General features: G+C 42.2%; 1 protein-coding gene across 5 annotated transcripts in view; it reads right to left on the bottom strand.

Moving 5' to 3' along the window:
* Window positions 1–23,969, bottom strand: part of RNFT2 (ring finger protein, transmembrane 2) — a 31,219-nt gene that overhangs the window by 5,590 nt on the left and 1,660 nt on the right. For 4 of the 5 annotated variants that reach the window (XM_083803261.1, XM_083803262.1, XM_083803263.1 and 1 more), the window contains exons 3-8: window positions 22,489–22,973; window positions 19,221–19,699; window positions 17,998–18,074; window positions 16,361–16,461; window positions 13,671–13,824; window positions 2,299–2,448 (exon numbers count right to left, since the gene is read on the bottom strand). In XM_083803261.1, the coding sequence (XP_083659387.1) occupies window positions 2,299–2,448; window positions 13,671–13,824; window positions 16,361–16,461; window positions 17,998–18,074; window positions 19,221–19,699; window positions 22,489–22,571 (1,044 nt within the window). In that variant the 5' untranslated portion in view covers window positions 22,572–22,973. The remainder of the gene's footprint in view (window positions 1–2,298; window positions 2,449–13,670; window positions 13,825–16,360; window positions 16,462–17,997; window positions 18,075–19,220; window positions 19,700–22,488; window positions 22,974–23,969) is intronic. The other variant, XM_083803265.1, reaches the window with a different exon arrangement.

Genomic DNA, 23,969 nt, shown 5'->3' with positions numbered 1-23,969 from the left:
GGATGTTTGCCAGAAGCACAGAAGGTCTGAGTGCCAAATTGGCTTCTGTGGTTTTTCTAATGTGGTTTGTGGCTTTGCTAATGTGGACTCCTTTGGGTATATTTTCAGTGTCTCAGGCAAGGAATTAGACCTGCAGCTCTGGTGATAGTAGATGGGGTGCACATACCTAGTGTTTCATGACCTGCATTGGAAGAGTGAACTCCCATTACTCCTACTTTTCTCTCTCACTTCCAAGCAAAGTCTCCAACAGGGACAGGTCTAACCCTAACCCATACACAGCTGTGGTACCAAGTTATTGCTAAGCACCAACATAAGACAGTAATATCCCTAGACAATAGAGAAAGCACCAAATCAATCCATACAGGACTGCTTGTACCTATGCATAAGGGTCCTGAGTGCATTCACCTGGGCTCTCCACCCCACACACCCTGCCCATGGGCTCAGGAGCTCCATTTAAGCTCAGCTCTGTAGCTTCAGTTTCTCTTTAAGCTGTGCTGTAGAAATGTTAGTTTCCAGTTCAGCTGTAAGTGTACTTACCTACAGATCCTAATTATCTTGGCTTACGAACCCATGGAGTAACTTCCAACCTTGACCCTGGGCCTGTCTCATTACTATGGCTACACCCAGCAATCACGGGACTATGTCTGACCCTGGTTGCCTTCCTCTGATCCTGACCTGTGGATTAACTTCCTGCTGTTATCTTGTACCTGCTTTATCACAATGTATGTACAAGAAGATTTGGACTCCTCAGCCCTGGCTGGTGAGGCTCTTTGCCTCCCACCTGTGTTCTCCTCAGCTTTCTTCCTCCCAGGGAGCAGCTGGCCCCCCACTGCTCCTTGACACTATGGTGATTTCTCCAGATGCAACAGACAGCATGTAGAACTGCAGGTAAGCATCCCTTCTGCAGGTGTTCCTTCCTTTTCACAAGAAGGGATGCCAGAAAGATCACCTGAAGTCTGCCCTTGATTTGTGATCTGCCTGCCTGACCCCCACAAGGCCAGAAGGGCATGCAAGGGTGGGATTACTGTTCTCCAGAAGAGATTCAGACAATAACACTTTTGAAAGGGGCAAAAATCCTCTCCCGTAGCTCAGAACAGGAAGCGTGTAGCTAAGAGTAAGGATGAGTGTGTGGGGAACCACACTAGTTTCATATGTCTGTTATTCTGGCAGTATTTGCTCTGTTTCTGGTTTGACTTGGATGCAATGGGTCTGTGACCATCTTGCTTCCCATGACCTCCTCTACTTATCTCTATAAAAGCTCTAAATTCCTCTACAGCAGGGTTTATATGCCCCATTTCTGTACGTATACACGCATATCTCAGGTAAGAACTATAGTTTGACTTTACATGGTTCACTAACCCATTAGCCTCTTGGAGCTGTTTTCAGCTGAGGTATTTTCTCTCAGTTCTTCAGTCCCCCCAGTCCCTTTCTCCTAGGGTGAGGCAAGCACCAGAGGTGCAGCAAGCTAGACTCACTTGGCCTTTTTCAGAGCTTTCTCAGAGGAATGGATAACAGATCTACCTTTTGCTTCAGCTACTGCTCTGCCTAGGGCAGGAATATTAGTTTCCAGTTCAGCCATAGCCAAACAAAAGATAGCAACCCTAGGCAGAGTTGAATACACAAAATAAGAAATACAGCTGTTTCTAGAGCTCACCTTTGTGACTTGTCTAAGTCAGTCACACCTATTCATTTACAATTTTACAGGCAGACTCTGTGTTTTTTTTAAACTCCTCGCTTTTAAGCAAATGTCAATGGCATTTGTCACTGAGATCCTGGACTTGTTTCAGCCACACCAGGACCTAGACTGGGGCCAGAACTACCTGTTTTATCTAGGCAGGAGTTGGAAGTCTCTTACTCTGCCTGCTGCACTCTGTACTGTGAATGACAGAGTACCTATTCTGCCTCAAAAGACAGAGACTTAAAAACATATAACTGTTGCAACCCTCCTTTTAGGGCTGAATCTAGAAGTCTGGAGATAGCTAACCTCTCTTCTGATACTGGTCCCCCAAGGCTCCACTCCCATTCTCTTCTAGCCTTTATAGAAAGGGATTAGAAAGCAGCAATGACTTCATCAGCCTGATGCAACACTGCATGAGCAATCACACATCTTTCTCTAGCTCACCAATGCCCACATAGTGGTAAAGCAAAATATTTTGACAACTGAAGCACAGGGTGTCCTCAGCTGCTGCAGCTTTCCTTCCTAAGTAATGATGGCAACAATTTAAAGGTGTATTTATTCCCCTCAGCTGTGCTTCTTGCTCTGCTCTTGCTATAGATATTAATTGAGGTGGTACTCACCTTGCAGAGGCTATACAAGATGATCAGAATCCCTCCTAGGAAGTAGCTGCTGGATGGGTCATCTCCCATGATGTATTTATACCACAACTGGATGGGGACAAGGGATCGGAACAACTGACTCAGCTCTTCAATAACCAAATAAAACTTTCCCTTTAAAAAAAGTGATATATGGTTACTATCAGGAAATCAAAAGAGCATTTAACAGGTGCAGGGCTTGAAGTTTATAAGACTTGTGTTCACTGTCTACCTATGCACTCTGTTAAATGGTGCAAAGACCGGTGTATTCATTAAGATGTATTTTTCTCTGCAGCCATCTAACCCAGTACCTGGAAAGGATAACCCGTATCATTATTTCTTAGTGTTCCTCTTGTTCTTTGCCTTATCCAGCTATTGTTTTAAACTTCTGAGTCACAAACTTTTAAAGCAGGTTATGGATATATACCTCTTAGCATATCTGTACAGTGCTAAAGCACGTTAGCAGTAGAGGTTAAGGTTTACAGGGATTAATATGCAGATACTACAAATAATGAGAAAGGGAATGCAAAAGAGGTCTTTTACATGCTATACATCTTCTGAAGGTACAGGGATTTAAATATAAGATGACACTGGTATTCCTGACAACATTGTAGATCACCCAAAAAATCAAATTAATTACCTATTTCCCAATGTCCTTCCCCTTCTACTCTGATGTTGGAGTGTTTACAGTACACAGATAAGGCTGGCTCTGAAAAACCATCAGGGCATTTTAAACTCAAAGATGCCAAACCTTGCCGAGGACCTTACAGAAGAAAAGTGTTTGTGTGAAGCACGCTGTTGGGAATGTTTCCTGCAAAAGACTCAAAGATGTGATCACATCCTTTGCAAATCTTTGCCAAAACTGTTCTTGCCATTCTGGTGTTCACTCCAATTAGAAAGCTTGCCTTCCTTGAAGGCCACCTGCAAGGTAATAAAATCCCTCCTGGCTTACCACAACCATGGGGTACAACTGAAATTTTCCTACAACACAATCTCTATCTTAAACCACCTAAAACTAGGATCGACAAACTGGCTAAATAAGGCTATCAAATTAGATAGGTCAAATATCAAAATATCAAATTAGGGTCAAGGAGGGTATTTGTTCTGCCCCACATGGTTTACAAGGAGAACAGTGACAGTGGAGTAGGTCAGGGCAAGCTGTGAGTCAGAACTATGCTTAAACTGTACTGATATTATCCAGACTGAATTTTTTTTTGATATGTCAAAATTCTTTTATTTGATAAGATCAGGGAGAAGGGGAAATTCCCCTGGAATTTTGCTGTGTTGTCCTAGTTAGCTTTGTCATCAGTGATGTCATCACAGGTCAGTTGTTAATTGGTGAGATTTGGAGAGGGGATTAAGTCCTCCGCGGTCCGCGAGGCTAGCGGCAGCCAGCGCCCTTCCCCTGGGTCTCAGAGATGAGATCACTCGGCAGGCCATCCTGCCGTACCGAACAAATCGAATCCTTCAGAGAGCTCTGGCATTCTCATGATCTCATATCCCCCCCGGGACAAGGAGTGAGGTCACACCAGCAGTTGCTAACGGACCTGGGCTGCTTTCTTCTTCTCCCCCCCCCAGTCCCCTCCTCCTTGCTAATCCCAGGTGGCATCACATAGCAAAAATGTAACAGCACCAATCTGGGGTCCTAAATGCAAGCAATTTATTAAATTAGCACAGAGGGCTCTATCCAGCCTCGTGCTTCAATACAATCATCGTTTATTTCTGGAGCCCTTGTGACAGAGGGTCGCAGTCTGCTAATGACTACGCTGTCACTTCCTTCCCTTCACACAGGCAGCTCTCCACCTCCCCCTCCTCAGCCAGCTCTGATGAAAGCTACCAGCAAGCTAGAGGCAGCAAGCTGCTTGCTTTCTGACTCCTTCCTCCCAACAGGCTCTCACTCAGCTTTTACTTAGCCTCGCTTCCCTAGCAGGCTGGGCTAGGACAGGTCACTGCTTACTCTCTCATTGCATCAGACGGAAGTTCTGGATCCAGCACGCGGGGCGTCTGCGAGCTCCTTCCTCTGAAGCCTGAAATCAGGGCAAAGCTGAAACTCTTCTAACTCAAAGCACTGAAACACTGGAGCCCACAGCACAGTGTAAGGAAAGGGGCGTCACAGGCTGCAGAAGTGGAAGAGTGGGGGCTCTAAAATGAGTGTGCAGGAAGTAACAAATTTCAATTCTTTTTAGCCACAAAATTTCCCCACCCTTATGAAGCTTTCCGAATTCCTTTCTGTTATGACGCGAACCTTGTTTTCATTGGTAACTGCAAGGTACTGGGATTTCTTAGCAGCTAGACACTTAACGCCCTCACAGGAGTGCAGCTAAACCTTTCAGTTGAGGCATCCTTCCATCCAGTCTATTACCACCACCCACTTGACCATTTAGGAGAGGTCTTTTGATAACCTCAGAGTTATTACAGCCAGGAGGAAGGAAGCAATACAAGGACAGCTGAGCAGCATTTAAAAGAGAACTACAGCTCCAGTAAATGCTTACAAAATAAGGCCTGTCAGGCATGTCAGTGCAACACCAGCCCTTTTTTAAGCTAGGAAAAGCGCCTAGAAAATCAGAAGTAATTCTGCAAAGGGCTGTGCCAGGAATAAATGGGGTCTGCTGAGCCAGAAGCTTAGAAAACAAGGTTGTAACCTACAATTTCATCAGCAGAATTTAGCTTTCCAACAGCAGTAACTCACTGCTAGCAGCACCCATCATTTGTAAATGCACCCAATACTCCTTTCTGTCTTCTGTTTTCCAGCTTTACTATATCTTGGCTATTTGGACTGAAGTTTTTCAAGCTAAATACTTGTTTTAACCTGCATTTTGTCTGAGAACTTCAACCTAAAGCATTTCAGCTAGTTCTCATCCACATTAGGAAGAACTGTTATACTAAGCATGACTACAGTTATTTCTCCTGTGCACCTCTGATTTGGAACAACTTGAGATAAGGCAAGGGCTGCTTCTGTTAGGTGACTTTTCCTATTTCATGAAAATCTATGCAAACCTAGGCTCTCTACGGAGTGTGAGGCATGTCTGAATTGTGCAGGACCCAGTCCATGAGCAAGCATATCATCACGCTGGACTACACAGACTAAACAGGGTATTAACTGAAATTATAGTTCTCCATTGGGTAGAGTCAGATACCAGAACAAGCCTTGGCTTTGGTCTCATTAAGCCCTTGCAACAGGTTGGAATTAAGCCTGACTAAAATGAAAGTACACTGCTGAACCTCTGTAGGGTCAGTTACTGCAAAAGCTGTCAGCCTACTGCTGTCAAACACTTCATTAGCACAAGCAGCGAAGGACTGTGCTGTGGATCTAATTATTACCAATGCTGCTGATGAGCCATGTGATGCCACATGGTGAGATTTGTGTTTTTTTCCAGAATGCTTTGTTTAAAAACTAAGTCAGTGACTTGTGTAACCCTCCCTTTTCCTCTACCTCAATCATATTAAAAGACAATTTCTATACTTTAAATCTAGCACTTATTTTGGAAGAGCAGAATTCAGGATTTTCATACAATCTCAATCTTCCTTCTGTAGACGCAGTGTTACATAGTCTTTAACAATGTGACCACTGTTTTCACAGAAGGTAAGTGGTACTCATTAAGCATGTGACTTTACTGTTTTGTTATACACTCATTAGATGATGGCAAATCTGCATCTTATCACTTCATGCTATTCAAGCTCTGAGTATAAAATTACTAAAGTTCCCTGAGTCTTTTTTTATGACATTACCACTATAGTATAAGACTTTCAAAAACTTTTTTTGCATTGTTGGCTGACATAAGGGACAGCTATCATCTGCATTTTCTAAATGAAAACTTGAGATACAGGAAGGGTAAGGTTAAGGTAAGGTTGGTTTTGGTGTTCAACCTGAGATGTCTGGGATTAGAGTTTTTAATATATCCAATTTTATAGATCACATTACCTTTAAAACCACTGACTTCAGTTTGCAGCTGTACATGGCTTTCCTACAATCACACAGGAATTATTTGGCAAAGAAAAAGATGGAATTTAATTCTCCATTGTAGCATTCAACTTTAACCTATAGGGTGTTTTTCTTCTTCCAATGGTCTCTTTGTTCTCTACGTGCTTTCCAGTTTCTACACCAGCTTCTTTCAATATACCACCTTGCTTCATCTGTGGGGCACAGTAAACCATGTTTGGTGATGGATGAAGAGGTCTTACAGAAAAATAACATGAAATCACGTAATTAAAAAATGAATTGCAACATATGCAACACCAAAGGGGGGCAAATTACAGCTGCAGAAGCAATGCTGATTTCCACAAAGCCTGAGTATTGATGTTGTAGTCTTATTTGACATAAGGCTTTGTGTAAGCGTCCATGTGCCTCACAGAAGGAAATGGAGAATGGCACGCTAAGGTTTTACACGGCAGAATTAAAATGGGATGTAAGAAGTGAGAGAAGTTGCAATGAGGCAACTGTAAGTTGTGATTAGCACTCAAGGGAAGTTCCAAGTCTCACTTGTTCTGCTGCCAGCAGCATTAGGACATATACTGAAACAGGAAGATGCTAGAAAAACTGAGACCTGCTGGCAATTTGGATCAGAGGAGAGCAGGCTCTGCTGAGATTTCAGGTCATACTGCCAATATCAGAACGCGTTGGGTAGGAGCAATAAACAGCACTGTGGCACAGAGGGTGCTGGTGAAAATCATCGAACCATGGAATAGATGGGGTTGCAAGGGACCTTAAAGTCCATCCAGTTCTGTCCTCTCCTGCCAAGGGCAGGGATGTCACCCATTAGGTCAGGTTGCCCAAAGCCTCTTCCAGTCTGGCCTTGAACACTTCCAGAGATGGGGCATCCACAGCTTCTCTGGACAGCCTGTTCCAGTGCCTCACCACCCTCATAGGAAAGAGTTTCTTCCTTATATCTCATTTAAATCTACCCTGTTTCAGTTTAAAGCCATTACTCCTTGTCCTGTCTCTATACCCCCGACAAAGAGTCCCTCCCCAGCTTTCCTGTAGCCCCCTTTAGGCACTGGAAGGCCTCTATAAGGTCTCCCCGGAGCCTTCTCTTCTGCAGGCTGAACAACCCCAACTCCCTCAGCCTGTCTTCGTAGGAGAGCTGCTCCAGCCCTTTGATCATCCTCATGACCTCCTCTGGACTCTCCAACAGGTCCCTGTCCTTCTTGTGGTGGGGGCCCCAGAGCTGAACGCAGGGCTCCAGGTGGGGTCTCACGAGAGCAGAGCAGAGGGGGAGAATCACCTCCCTCACCCTGCTGGCCATGCTGCTTTTGGTCCAGCCCAGGATATGGTTGGCTTTCTGGGCTGCAAGTGCGCATAGCCGGCTCATGTGGAGCTTCTCGTCAACCAACACCCCCGGGTCCTTCTCCTCTGGGCTGCTCTCAATCCATTCTCTGCCCAGACTGGATTTGTGCTTGGGATTGCGCCGGCCCAGATGTGGGACCTTGCACTTGGCCCTGTTGAAACCTCCTGAGGTTCATAGGTTCATAGGCCCACCTCTCAGGCCTGTCCAGGTCCCTCTGGATGGCATCCCTTCCCTCCAGCGTGTTGTCTGCAAACTGAGAAGGAATTTCAAGGTGGGACTAGAGGGACTGTGAGATTTTATAGTTAGTGCAGTGCTTCTGAAAGTCATACCTTAGATCGCTTAAACTGGAAAGTTAAAATTTGAAGGCAGTTAAGAGCAGTGTTTCTTCTAAAAAAAATTAGTAGCTATGAATTTCAAAGCCTGGTAGGGAGAGGGATGGGAGAGAGTCCCAGTTCCTCAGAACTTAGTTGCATGCTTTAGTTAGTTCTTTAATCCCTTCCTTTCATCTCTGGGATGCCACACCTGCTGTAGGCTGCAAGAGGGAAAAGCCTTTACAGAACCCTCACACAGTTCCTATGGTCTAGAGGATCAAGGCTCAGATTATTCTACAAGAAGAGTGAATCATTTCTGAGTTTCCCCCCAAAGAGCATCCAAGATCATCAAGGAGAGGAGAACAAGAGGATAGGCCTATCTATTGTCACCTATCTAGAAACACCAATTTACCTACGCTGTTGGAGAAGATTAGGATTAATTAATAAATCTTACTGACATTTTTTGTAACACATCATTTATGTACCAATTCCCAGTGCTTGTGTGACTTGTTTTAATGCTTCTGTACTTTTCATTAGCAGCATCTAGAGGACTCGAATATTCCAAGTGACTTTTTTTTCCCCCTCAGGATGAAAAAACATACTAACCACCTTCTTGTTAAATGACTGATACATATCCTGTGCTATGATGAAAGAGGGGCTGCCAGGACATTAGAAGGCTGTTGCCATCACCACTGCAACCAACTCAAACCCCTTCTGGCATCTTCTCTCTTAATGTAAGCCTTCTGGAAGAGGCTGAAGTCTACAGGAATTGCAAGCTGCTCCAGCTTGCCTTCCTTCCCCATGAGCCATCAGGATGGACCTGTTCTATGTGATGGGATGTTCTACATGAATGCTGTGTGCAAGATGAGCTGGTTGCTCAAGGAACATAAAACCTCTGCACATGCAAGCTGTTTGTACAACTTACTGTGTGATGAAGGATGGGTCAGTCTGACCAGTAAGAGAGGCAGGGTCCCATCATTTTGAACCGTGGTATCCTGTGATGCTGAGCTCTGACAGAAGATGGAGGCAGGCTGCAGAAAAGTCCTAATCGCTGTAAGGTAAGTGCTCATTCTCCTTACAGTAACTGTCTGTGCACTGAGAAAGAAACATGATAACTGAAGTAACTCGTGCTCATGCTCCGTTCTAATGTGGAAGAGCACTGGGGCTACTTAGAATTAAGCCTTACTAGCTTCAGACTCAGAATGAAGTTACCACAGATCAGCTGCGTGGTTATATATTGCTTTAAGATTCTTTAAGATTTGCTTCAGTTGAATGATCGTATTCCCTTGTTCAGAAGATATTCTGCTATTTCTTTCACGTCCAAAATGAAGCTTCAGAAGGAATATGGAAAGCTTAATGTGCTAGTTTCCATGGTAGAGCTGTAAGCATTCCATACTAGGAAACATGGGGTGCACCTTAAAAGGGTATTTAGTCCTAAGTCCAAGTGCAAAACCATGTAAAGAATGTCTGTCACATACAAACCAAGTATTCCCCAACTGGATTTGCTGAGACAGTACTCAAAAAAAATAAAAATAACAAGCAACCAACAAATAAGAGAACAAGCAACTATTTCCATAGATGCAGTGAGCAGTCAATGGTGCTAGTTTGTACACTTGCCACTGATGCAACTTGAACAGCATATAGAAAAAAGTCATGAGTAATGCCAGTATCACCGCAGACTTCAAAAAAACTTATTTGCAATGTCTAGATCCAGCTTTTCAAGTATTTATTCAAATAGTAACTTTGCGCTACGTTTTCAACAAATATTTTCCTTACGAAATTTTCAACTTTCTGGAAACGGAGCTCTGGGATTCCCTGGTGGTGTTGTAACTTGGCTGCACACCTGTACTGAACATGCAAAGAAAATTCTTACTCAGGGCTTTTTTTATGCACCAACCATTAAGACTATTGCAAACGAGTGTCCTTGGTATGTGCCTTTCTCTCCTGTATATCCAAGGTTCTTACATAGTTCTTTTGTTTTGGTTTTCCTTCTCTACCCCCTCCCCCATATTTCACTCCATTCCTCAGGATATCAGCTTAGATTACTGACAGCAGCATGAGGAGGGGATGAGAGACTCAGAGGCACCTGGGATTTCCTAAACGGAAATCTTTGGCAAATGTCTTTTTATTATTTATTTCCTTATTTTTAATTCCACCCCTCTCAAGCTGTCATTTCTTAGCAGTGAAAATGAAAAGCTGCCATTTATGTGTGCACAACAATGGAGGCCTCTGCAGGCCACATGGCTCCTGCAGTTTAATTTACTTTAATTCATTTTATATTGAACCAAATGATCTTATTTGCTGTTTTTGATGGAGAGCCTTCAACATGCAGGGTGGGAGCCAAGCCCCTCTCCCAAAGAAATTATGAGCCCAGCTGCTATTAAAACTTGTACCCAGCTTTGAAGGGTATGCTGCAGCTCGTGGGGGAGGAAGGGACATCTTTAGCCACAGGTATGCTCCTTCTCCCACAGACCCCCTCTGACTGCAGAAGTACAAGATCAGATTGATTTGGGTTACCTTACTTTTTCTGCTGCTTTTCTCCCCCCTGTTCAAGCCACTCTTTCCCTGCCTTCCAACCTGATTGCAGTCTCAGATTCTCTTGGCACCTCTGTTTTTCCAGGCTAGTTTAGAACCTGGGAAAGTCTGGGATTTTTTTTTTTAATTTCCAATCTTCCCTCATTCTTTGGCTGGGTTGCCTGCAAAGATAGTCCTCTTCTGAGATACTCAAGCTTGGAGAACTCTGGGAAGACACAGCAGTCTTCATGCTTCACATTCCAGCACCGAGTATAATTTTGGTTCCTGTCAACCAGTTTTGGGCCCAAAATGATGTGTACTGCTGTCTATTCAGACTGAAAAGGCAAATCAAAGAGATTCTGCCTTTTAATGTTAGCTTGCTTTTTTCTAAGTCATAGCATCAGATCATGCTTTAGTAAACCTCACTTCCATTGCTGATGGGAAGCCTCTTTGCTTTTTCCGTTTAAATCTGTACTGGATCCACGGTGGTTCTTGATGTGAGGGGGCCATACTAAGAGTACACGACCCAGGTGCTTTAGACTGGGAGAACTGAGTGTGCTAGCCTGTATTTTTCATATGTTCACTGTCAAAATGAAAAAATGCATCTGAGCTAAGTGGAGTTTGGTACTACTCACTATTTTCATTAACGACCTTAAGCTTACTCTGTTCCATCATTATCAAATGTGCAGTTCACACTAAACTAGGAAACACATCGGGAAGAATTATAATTCAAAAATCATCTTGACAGACTAGAGAAATGGTCTGGAAAACCTGGGGGTGCAATTAATTAAACACCACAGACAGCCCAGCAGAGAACAATAATAAAATTAAAGATCTGGAATGAATGAGTCTCTGAGAAAAGACTCAGTTGGGCTTGTTTCTTCTACACATAAGACTGAGAGGATATATGAAGGCTTCAATGTTTAAAAGAAAGAAGAATCTGATCTTGCTTCAACCACAATGGATATGGAGAGGTAAGAGCTTTAAGAGAAGGCCATTCTGAGGTGATGCTTCACACTAGAAAGACTACACAAGCATCAGTGAAAACCACGTAAGAGAGAAGACTAGAATCTCAAGGAGCAGTATGAAAATCCAGACTAGCTTTGGAAGTGCCTTTGAACTTCCCAAACAAGGAATACCTTGGCCTGCTCAGAGTTGATCAGAGACCCTGATATCCCGTCCATTGGCAAGTTTTATCATCTACTGCCAGGAAGAAGGTACTGCAAGGAAATTCGAGATTAAATACCTCTAAGCCATTCACAGCTGTGCTGAACTCTATCCCTGACAGTGCACCAGGCTCCTCTTCAGGCCCTGTATTATAAGGAGCTAGAGGCTGCTGTTCCAACTAGTTTAATCCACAAACAAACAAAAAACTTAGTAAATATTTCCTGGAAAAAAAAACAAACAAACGCCACCTTATAGCTCTACTCTACAAATTTATTTCTCCAAAAGCTTGCTACCTGCTGTGATTAAGCAACAGCCATCCAGAAGTTCACAAACTACTGACTAGGCTTCAAGCAGAAATGCTACTACAAGCATTTGGGGAGGAAAACAGTAACTTTGGCAAACATTAAGACAGCAGATGGCAAATACCTTGGTAAGAATTTGGTCAAGTTTATGTCTGAAGTGCAACAGAACTGTTTAAACTCAGAAAATAAATAATTTTTTTTTTTAAATAATCATCTGAAAAATCATGTGTAGCATTGTGCTGGCCTGTAGAAGTAAGCTGGGTCATCAGACTCAGGGAAAGAGCTCAGCTACATGGTTACCAATTACAATTTCCATGGCATCCTGGGGTTCTCTTGGAGCTCTCCCATCCCAGTTTGATCTTACTTAATTTGTTACACCAGATCTCATCCCTAGTTGGCTTAATGGATGCAGTGTAGAGGGTGGGATAAAAAATAAATCCAGATCCATAGCAGTAGGTAACAACAGTCTCAGATGTCAAGGGACAGTGAGACCATCAACAACATCCTAAGACAAAAAGAGACTTAAAAAAAGTGAGAAATATTGCTATCCAGAAAAAGGTATTAAAAATGAAGCATCTGTGCTCTGAGTCATTATAGGCCCGTGACAGATGTGATCTTACCAGCCTCCCACTGTAGCTGCAAATAAAGACCCCTTCTCTTTCTTCTCTCCCGACAAGGATTAATGAGTACTTGGGATAGCTCTCAGACAAGCAAGCAAAGGCTGTGAACCTTTTCCAATGCTGCAATTTATCTTGGGAAGACTATTCACATCACTTTTTCCTCCCCTCCCCGGCCTGGATTATGCTCTGACCTAGCACATTAATCTCCCAAAATAAAATAATAATAATAGAAGAAAAAAAAAAAAGCACCTGGACATTCGCCAGAAATAAATTAATAACCATCTCAAATAGCCCTGCTGTGCAGGAACAAACTGCTCAACTCCCCTGCCACCCATGTCATTTGTAAGCAAAACTATTCCCAGTTTAGATATCCCCTTAAGTGCCCTGCCTGAGACTTTCTGCAATTAATGATAGTATCTTGTGTCTATACAGTGCCTTTCATCCAAACACTTGCCAGAAAGTTTCTTTATCAAATGCAAATAGCATACATTGCTACCTTTGCCACTGAAATGGAGACACTACTCAGTGGAAGAAGGGATAGCATGACAGGTCTGTGAAGAGTAAAAAAAAAAAAAAAAAAATTTATATACACGTATGAAAGGGTAACTTGAGAGAAAGTGTAGTGAGAAAGTTTCAAAAGTTAGGCCTGGTCTATGTAAGATTTTGTATGTATTTAAGCATTTTAACTGTTTACTTAAAATAGTTCTTCAATCATCTTGTGTGGCACAAGTAGTTTCAATTTAATATTGTTACTTTTTTGACCCAACTGGAAACCCAAAGAAATCACCACTTGCTTCTTTCTTTCTATCAAGCAGAAATTTGTGCTTCAAAAATATCTATTGACAAAGACTGCTTAGAAAACAAGACTTAGAATAGCGTCAGCCAGCAAAGCAGTTATCTCACTGCTCATACTCGTTCCTTCTCAAATAATGTTTACTCCTCTCTTTCTAGACTTCAATCACTTGCTGGCATTGCCAAACCCCTGCTCAGGTCTGCAATTGTTCAAAAACCAAAACTTACCCAGGTGACTCTCTACCAAAGTTTTAGCAGAGATTTTCTTATTTTTGTCCTTCCACACATTTCTGTCTGTACACGTTGTAAAGGTATCAGATTATCAAAGACAAACATCCATACATCCAGAAGAGAAGAGGCTCTTACCTTTGACTTGACAGCTAGGATGATCTTAGGCAAGGCAACAATTAGGCATTTCAATGCAATGGTGAGATACTTCAGCACAAAGTCCGTGATCCCCACGATCCACATCAGGTCAAAGAAGTCCAGTCTCTCAAGGTTGGGTTTCAGAAATATAAGGCTGAAAGGCATGACAACAAGGTTCAAATACTAATGAGGAGAACCTCACTTAGGCTTCTTGATACCAGCTCTATCCACTGCTGGCCAAAGAAGGCCTAGAAAATCCACTGAACTTCAGTTCAGTGTCCTCAGGGGCAACAGGAATAAGACATGCAAATTAGTCCCATGGTTCCTCTGGGCCTCTTGACTTTGTCTGTTCTTGCCCGTTTCTACTGAGGTCAGCAGGTTTGCCCACTATCAGAAAACAGGACCTAAAGACATACAAGATCTGTTTTTGAGACTGCAATTTTCAAAACTTATAATCCACAGCAGAAAAGAGCCTCTGGTCTAACCACAGCGCCTTTAGTCCATATGCTTGCTCTTTCAGGCCTGACTGTGAAGGTTTTTCCCTTGAAGTCTCAGTCATCAGCAGTCTTTGAAGAGGAAAGTCATGGACAACTTAAGACCACCGTGTCTTTCTCCACTGAGGCTGGCTGACTAGAGCTATTTCAGGGGCAGCAGTCTCTAAAGCTACTCGTGCGTGTGAAACAAGCAGGTGACAAAGGAAGCGTGGTATTAGACAGAACTCTGGCAGAAAGGTCAGAACTTCAGAAGGGTCATGCTCCAGCAGTGGCTCACTAGGCTGTGTTAGTTAGCAGCTCTTACCTGAACCAAATCTCCAGAAAGGTAGCATCCCTTACATAATGCTATTGACTGCGCTGAACATTTGGCCTTTAAAGAAGGGAAGTCCAGGACAGCACAACTTCATGTAGCCATGGGCAGGAGCTACTGATCTGAGCAGCATGAGATCTGGACCCTACTCAGACTGAAAAAATAGGATTCCTGTTCAGGATATTTACCTACCAAAGCCTAATGGTAGAAAGCAAAAACTTAAGAAATAAAAATGGAAAGGTAAGATAACCAACCCAGAATGAAAAGCCTGAGCATGAATTTAAAATACTCACAACACTGGCACAGCACAACAGGTAAAATTAAATCCTACAAACAGAAACAGAATCAGAGACTTTACTACTATTCGTGCACTAGAAATGAGCAAAAAGTAAATAAATTAGGAAATGAAAAACAGATGAGAAAGAAACAAAATGAAAGCAGCTATTTCTCACAGGCCTGCCTCGTGCATGGGCACAGGTGCCCACACAGCAAGCAACAGATCCACTAGCCCAAGGATGGCACATCATGCACCACTACATCACTTCCAGGAATGGCACTTTTCAGTGAAGCCATTGCCCAGACTGTTCACGGTTAATAAACTATGCCCTAAACAGTGCATAGGATGGCCCCAAATTGCTGAAACCCTTTTATTTTAGGAGACCTATCTTTTATTTTAAACTGTGCCCATTCATCCGTTTAACCTCAACCTACTTGCTAAAGCCACACTGTTTCCCTGTGGTGCAAATAAACTTCCTAAAGCCTTTCTGCCATACCTCTTTCTCCTCTTCCATTCCCTCCCGCAAACCGCATACGACCCCATAGTTCACTACCTCTCATTCTAACCCACACATACAAGACTTCTCATCTCTCCCTTTTCCTGAAAGCATTTACACGCACTGCTTTCCAGTGATCAAACCCAAAATTGTCAGGGACAATTCCAAAGGGTACCAGGGTTGTGGGCCCTTGACTCTTTCACTCAACGGACGGTATTGATGGGAAGAAGCTGAGAAGCAGTGAAGTAAATGAGAGAAAAAAAACAACTCAAGAGCCATCTAGCCACAGCCCAACTGATGCATATGATGCACAGTATATTTTCCAGTAAATATTTTCAGTCTGAATTTCTAAGTCGCCTTCAATGGGACTGAATTTTAATTGGGAAGATAATTGATATGGTTTTAACTAGTAGTATCAGAACTACTTTCTCAAGTAACTAGGTTTGATTATTGCTCTGTTTCTTCTTATTTATTCTGCTAAGGTCCCCTTGCTTAAGTATCTTTGCTTCCTATTTGTCATGTAATCCCTCCTTTACAATGAGCAGGGATAGTACTGAGCCATATCCATGGATACTAACTTTTCTGTACCAGAGAACTGCTTCTGTCAGCATTTTAAAGTGGAGACTATCTTAATTACACCAGACTCAGATGCCTCCAAGCCTGAGTACAATGAGGTAAAATACTACTACTTTATCTCCAGTTTATCTCCAGTAACAGACTAAAAGCTGGATAGACTGAAAAGAAAAAATATTACTTGAAAAGTCAAAACAGTGGATCAATTTCTTATCTGCTTCCAACATCTGCTCTTTACATTCAGACACAGTGGTCAAAATGGAAATTTAGAAGTCCAGTTATACAAAAGTATCTGTCCTGCTTTGATACATGAGAAAGTGGCAAGCGTACATGTTTCAAGCAGAAACTGTAGTGTATCATCATAGCTGGCCCATTCAGACCTGGTTATGTCATTTATTGACAGGAGCACAGTCCACTGGTAAAAGTGACACACATTCTTTTCCTCCAATGAAAGCTATTACAAAAACCTAACAAAGACAGCAAACACCTGAAGTCCTTTCTCTCCCTGCTTCCATCATGTACAATGTAAATTTTGCTCACCTGTTGTACAGCTGCTGGGAGCTGAATGTGTAAAGCAAGTAGAAGGTGTTTCCGGTGAGAAAGGCCAGGATCCAGAAGACAACCAATACTGACCTTTTCTCCTGAGCAACAAAAAGAAGCAGAGAAGATAAATTCAAAGTCTCAAGGGTTGCACTGAGCCTCTAACTGCTGAAAAATGCACGACCAACCCAGGAGACACAAATACGCAATTAAGCATTCAGTAATTAGTTATTTACACAGGACTAAGACTCACAAATAGGCTGTGAGACTACAGACAAAAGCAGAAATGGCTCTCACTCACCTAACCTTTTCAAATAAAGCAATTTCAGAGAAATTAATGGAATTACACTGGTGAAAATGATAGCCTTGCTTGCAGAGCACAATGCTCAAAGTTGGGATTTTTCCTGGGACAACTAAGTTCCCCTGATATTTAAAATGCAGCTCGACTAACAGGTTAAAAAGTCAGTTCCATACATTGTACTACAATTCTGAGCTTTCACCTGTCTGGAATGACACTTTGTGAAATAGGTGTTTTACAAATAAATCCATAGTCACTTAGAAGACGGCTTAGCTAAATCGAATATAACATAACCCATCACTATATGCAGCACATACGAATGCTATCTGAATACATGAAGGTTCCAGGACATGCTTTTTTGATTCAATAAATAATTAAAGGTCAAAAGAAGCGAGAATTTTACTTTTCAAAGCACAAGGAACATTATAGATGGAAGTTGGAAGACAGAAGATCTTGTCCTGGGTCTTGGTCCAGTGTAATCTTGAAGAGTAAATTTTACTCTTGGGAGGGGAAAAAAAAATAAACAGCATTTTTTTTTGCAGGCTGATTTATTAAGAATATAGCTCTTTGTAGCTATTCACCAGCCAGGGATGTTAGGTTGAGATTTAAAGCAGAAGGATTAATGGGCATGCTGCTAGAAAGACAGAGGTGAAAAGTGAAAGCCAACAGCAATCTATTACACGATTGTGCAGTTCATCCGTTCGTTTAGCATTGTATCACATTTATTTTACTGCTGCTGGTACATGTACTTATATGCTCGTACCACCCATGTCATTTTGTCAAAAAAGCAGATCTGTTTTTGTGCTTTTAGTGCTGTTGAAGTACCTTGCTGACACTGAAGAAGATCACGATACCTGAAAAGATCTTCTGGTTTCATTACATTCTAAACATATAATCAAGAGAGAATTCTAAAGATACTAACAGGTAACACATTTACAAAATCCTTCAGCTGAACATCTAAATGTTAATAAATTCAATATCATTATTAACTAGTGAAATTGGTTTCAGCACCTCTGCTATACACAATGGGAAACTGAGGCATAGAGAAGCTACCAGTGCAGTGCTAGAGGCAGATTACAATCTTCCCAACTTTTCCTCCCTTGCTTTTATTATGACATACTTTCACAAAAGTGCAGAATGGAAACTATGGGAGAGCATCAGTGGGGAGAAGTAGGCAGAGGAAGTGAGGATTTTGTCACAGTACTCTAGTTCTGACAGATCTGTATACATACAATGCTGTTCAACCCTAGATTGCAAAAGAATTTTCAGCACAGACATTATTTTGTATACAAAGAGCAATGTCGCTTGGAAGCAAAAGAGAGGAAGATGCTGTACTCACCTTCAGAGCAACCTGTTCTCGGAGCGTTGAGTTGGCATATGCGAACGTGCTGGCCATACCAATGCACACAGCAATCCCTGCAGGAAAAGACACTGTTAGAGTACAAAAAGGCCAGGTAGGAGGATCTTCAGTCCTAAGTCATTTGATAAGCATCTTGAGCTTTGAAAAATATTACTGGGTCATATTCTGGATGCACTAGGAATTAAAATAAACAACCGAAACTGGGAAGTCTGGACTCAAAATTCAAATACAAGCTAAACCAAAATGAAGCTGCTGTAGTGAGCACTTGCCACCCAGCCAAATACAGAAGCTCTGTCCTAACAGCAGGCTCTGTGCTGAAAAAGAACAGAAGTGCTGCAAGCTGTGGCTGCACTGTGCAAACAGAAGTCAGCTAGAAGACAGTATTACAGCAGCAGTTCAGCCCATCCTAGATTATAGGGCACACTATCAAAACCATATATATAGGATACCAGGTTTAAAGAGCAAGATGTTGCAGAAATGAATCAATGCCTCTTTTGGGGAATGCTGGCAGCTATAAGCAGCATAAACTTAGGCATTATTGGCTTCCCTGTGACAATCTCAGCATACTACTCCCAAAATGAGTAAGGATCCTCAGAAATGCCACACGTAAAACTTCACAGTAAGAGAAGGACTAGATGAGTGGATTTTACTTGACCTCTGAGGGTCTGAAAGTCCCATGAAAGAAACTGGGATAGACACACTCTTCAAGGAACTCTGAAGATCTCGACTGTAAGATGTAACAGCTGATGCTGTTTGGCTTGTTCTCACAACTACCCCTGTTCCAGCTGTACAAGTGTCTCATCCCCATGAGACTTTCTGTGCTACACAGAAGCCTTTGCTAGTCACTAACGTAAGTTCTCTGCCTCTTGTAGGGGGAGATCTGAGTGGGAAGCCTTGGTAACATCCTCAGCCCCTACAGGAATGCCATGGAGAGATTAGGAAAAGGTACAGAAATGATCTCCCACTTGTCTGGATAGGAAACAGATGGGACTAACACAGATGAAAACAGCTTGTGCTGAAAGTCGGGTGAAAGGATGTGGAGCTGGTTAGTTATCCCATGCGTTTTAATACGTCCCCTTCATGCTAGAATACCTCTAGCTCTAGACACTGTCACAGAGATATATACATCAGGCATCACAGCATGATAAAGCTTCCTACCCACCCTCTAATACATTTACAATCCAAAAAGGATACGTACTTACCAAGCTTATGCTGGAAACACACTTTAGCTGTGAGGATCAAGATGAAGGGAAGTCCCTTCTGCAGCCAACCGATCACAGCTTTTAACTCTGAAAGAGCTGGGGCTGGAGTCCCGGCCTGTTCGTCACTGCCTTCCTCTGCATGCCCGTGGCGGTCTCCCCCAGCCATGTGCAGCAGGGACGAACCCCGGTGATGGCCATGGTGGAAATGATGCGACTGCTGCCGGTGGTGAAATGGGGCTCCTTCCGTACGACTGCTTCCTTCCTCCCTTGGGGTTGGCATCTGAATGAATACTTCCCCACCTCCCGCTGAAGAGCCCAGAACCAAACCTGACTGGAACGGCGTGGCTGTGATGGTACCCGATGGGATACCTGCCAGGCCCGAGAACAGCTGTTGTGGTGAGGACGTTTCAGCCTTTAGACTTTCAAAAACTCCACTTTCATCCACGCTGGTTTCAGAACTGACTGTTTGGCTCCGGTTCCTGCAGTGGAAGGAGATTAAAGAAAAGTGATTAAATGAGTGCCACAGAACTTCTTGGTCTTTTAGACCACTCCCGACTGTATCATTTAAGAGTTCTTCATGCACTGCCAGAATATGTAGGTCTCCAGATAACAGATGCTTTTCACCCTGTTTGCTGTTGGAAAGTCACAGCTGCAGAAATGGAGACCAGTAACCAGACTCCTGAAACAAGATCAGAGTATTTCTAAAGCACTGATCAAGATGCACCAGTTCCTTCATCTGAGGATCAGAGTTCCCAAACACCGCCTTTACTTTTGGAGGAGACATATATACAACACATCTAGTATCAAATTCAACATCTTCAATAACGATTTCAATATTTAAAGAAAACATATGTAAAAACATGTAAATTTACACAGTGCAACCAAGACAGGACACATTATATACATACGAATTAATCAGGCTACCTTAGGGAAATGTTCTACCTCCAAGATCTTCTATTTAGGGATGATCAATACTTGCCCACTGATGAATAACACAAATGAGAGAGTCAGCTGGGGAAGAGAAGTGTTGCAAGCTGCCTGTGTGTCCCTGTTCCAACAAATATTAATAAGGATGTGTTGATGGATCACAGAAAAATTGTTTTACTTTGATATTCTCAGCAAAATGGGCATGGAGGTACTCAGTTTACTGGGCACTGGGCAGAATCAGGTCTGGCACTGATTCTTTACTAAGCTTGCTGGATAGATTACAGCCAGATTCCAAAAGAAAGTCTTAAATATCTTCATCCTAATACCAGAAGAAAATATGCTTTCTTCACTTGAATTCAGTCCTGTGGTACTGAAATGAACACATGGAAAGTCTGGACGAAAGGCAACAATATATGTAACAGGTAGAAACAACCATTAGGGAGTAAATGCCTGGCAGGCAGCAAATATCTCTCTAATTTGCAAAAGAATAGTAAAGAATAAATAATGTGCAGCAAGAGGCATAGCCCGCAAATAAGGCACGTTGCAGAGCTCCAGTCTCTCTTGGTTTTAAGCCTTGGAGATGTCTAACTTTAGAAACAGTGGTCACAAGCTGAGACAGCACATGCAGGCACATACAGGGCCCTTAACCCTCCCTGTCCCATGGGCTCAAGAACCTCCCCAGGCATCTTACAGGGCACAGAGCACTGCCTTTCATCTGACTCTGGAGATAGCTTCAAATCTCTCTGGGCTGACCTTCCCACTAAGTAAACTCCTAATAAGGCTTTTTATAGCTACAGCCCATTCCCAGCATCTCTCCACAGGCTCCAGCAAGGAATCAAGTCAACAAGATTTGGCACACCTTTCTTATTTTGGTTCAAAATATTCATCAACAGATTTTGAATTTTACACCTAACGTTACAACTCAGGGATGTATACCCAAGACAGGGACATAATGTGACAGATCTGTACTTACGTCTGGGAACATAACAAACACATTGGGTGGAACTCAGTGTTACAGACAAACACAAAAGTATTGTTTGCAACAATACTACCAGGATACACGACTATGCTTTCAGCAGGAAGGAATTAATCAGGCACATATTTAAAAACAAATATACACAGATGAAATTCTGAGTCTGATGAAGTCAACCAAAGTGAAGACCACAGCGTCAGTGGCAAAAGAATTTCGTTCTACAGTTAGAAAACCTTCAGTCACGTTACTGGCATGTACCTACTCTGTTAAAAAATGAAGTATTTATAAAGACCAGTTGATATTACCCTGTGCATCTTTTGCACTCAGTAACAGATACGTACCCTGAATATTTTTAACTGGTCAAACAGATCCCAAAGCGTCTTACAAGTTTGTAGTCTCAAGAAGCTCTACATTGCATATGAGAGGTGCAAAATACATCTGATGTGCTTCTCAAGGCCCAGACTTGCCTGCTGATAAAAACCCGTAGACTGCACTGAGGCTTGGGTGGCATCACACAGAACAAGTTGAAGATGCTTTTCTTTTGCCCTCAAATTAAGAATGGCGCTGTGGTAAAAGTGGTCACGACATCAAGCTTCCCCTCTACCTGTAAAACCACTAAGAAACATTAAGTGACTGCTTATGATCTGGATCTTTCACTTACAATCTCAGCTGAGCCAGAGCAATGAAATTTGTTAGTTCCATCTTTGTCTCAGTAATTAGATTAGTTTCTTCTTTAGAAGAAAAAAAATAAAAAGAAAAAAAGTCAAGCACTAACTCTGGGAAAGCACAAGGGAGTATTTAGTACCAGAACAACAAGAGTGGCAAGCCTCCCTTGCTGATGTTATAATTACAGAAATGAATTAGCAGTATTCTGCTTCTAACTATTCACATACGCAAAGCTAGATACAGATTCTAGGATGATGTAAAGAATCATCCTAAATCGCTATAAAATACTGTGTAACAGAAGTATATACAGGCTCTGTTCATACCGATTGACCCTTTCAGACTGATAGCGCTCAATATCCCCGCAGGACTGTGCCATGGATTGCTCTTCGAGAGCTCTTAGAGCTCTAAAACATCCTGCCTTTACTAAGCCAGCTGTCTCCGTATGTGCCATGCTGGATCATCAAACCTGTAACACTGTTGTTGGCAGCAGTCAATAACTGACATGAAGGAGAAAAGTAAATCTGTCCCTAAACCCAAGCAGAAAGCCTGGCCACATTACATGCACAGGATGAGGAAGTCTATGTTTTTCTCACTTCTGAGCTTTTGTCTTCTAAAACTTACCATGAAACACACCATACGCTTAAATCAGAACTTTGCCACCTGGAGAGGAAAACGTAGGAAAAAGGAAGGAAAAAGATTTACCTTTCAGGAGGAGCGTTGTCAGTGTTGCTGCTATGCCGTCTCTGCATTTTCCTCAAAACCTTAAAACACAACACGCTCAACATTAACGTTGTAGGTCACCAGTTCTCAGTGTGACTAACAAAGGTCCACAGAGCCAGAGGGCTGTGAAACCCCTTCAGCTAGTGACATGGCTGGAGTAAATCACTGGCTTCTCTGGAAGAGAAGCTTGCAATTGTTATGTAGTACACTTGTGAAGAAGCAACTTTCAAATGGCAAACAGGAGCGCTCACAAACAGGTCTCCAAGTAGGGCAGGCATGAGTCAGATCCCCTTCTGCAGCATGTTGCAGTCACAAGTAGAGTACACAGGTATGATGGCATGGTCTCCGACAGGAACTTCAGGACATCTGACAGAGTAGTTCTAGATGTGACACGTGAATCAACATATGCTCTCTGCAAATGAAATGCATTCCTCCTCTTCTGAAGAAACTTCCAGGGCAATAAAGAGCTAAACCGAAGGAAAAAAAAAGAATGTATAAACATTTTTAATGAAAAAAAATACAATCAAGGCATGACGATATTTTTTTAAACTGGCATCCCCTTCCTTTTAAACCACAGATTGCCATTAGCGAACTCTGCACAATGGCCACAAATGATATCCACATGTGCAAAAGATCACATGTTCTTGTCCCATTCATTCTGAACTGTCAGCAAAAATAAAGTAAGGTCTGGAACAGGAAATAAAAAAGCTTTGAAGTTGTATTAACTTCAGGACCTTTTACTAGGACAAGGACAGAAATTCTTTATTTAGTTATTTAAATCTCTGCTTTCAAGTGGCTAATTTTAGGGGAACAACCTCAAACACATTACATTTTTAAAAATCAAGATCATTCAAAAGCAAAAAAGAACAGAAAACCATCAAGGCATAGCACACAGTACCCGACAAATAGTCTTACACAGTGTAAGGGTATCTCACTTATATAAAACCTGAAGCACGGGCAATTTTTGCAAGTGATTTGTGCACATTCCTACAGGTACATCAAAGAAGATTTAGAAAGAGATCGTTTAAATACATAAATCTGATCCTACTCAACTTTAGACTGAAATAGCTACTGAATAAAAATGTAAAAGACTTTAAATACTTCCGGATATCAAAAGCGGTAACATTATTTATAGCATTTTATATGGCATGAATCCATGTAATTCGTGTATATGTGAGTATATGTATACCTAAATAAGTGTGCAGCCCTGTATCCATAAATCACACAGCTAAACTGTATTGAACTTTTAAAAGGATGACAAGAAATGTTAATGTTTACAAAAAAGAGAAAGATGCTTGGCTTGCACCATCTGATCTTCAAGACTCTCATCAAGTGGGCTGAACTGGGACAACACAGGATTTGAGTCGTAGGTGATAGAAAATGTCAAGCTTTTAATATGAGACACCAACTTCAGACATCCCTTTGACAGTCAATATAAATATACACATGTAAATAAAATACAC

This window comes from Anser anser (assembly GCF_964211835.1).
Source record: "Anser anser genome assembly, chromosome: 18".
In the NCBI taxonomy this organism is placed as follows: Eukaryota; Metazoa; Chordata; class Aves; order Anseriformes; family Anatidae; genus Anser; species Anser anser.
This window is presented reverse-complemented; position numbering and strand designations above follow the sequence as displayed.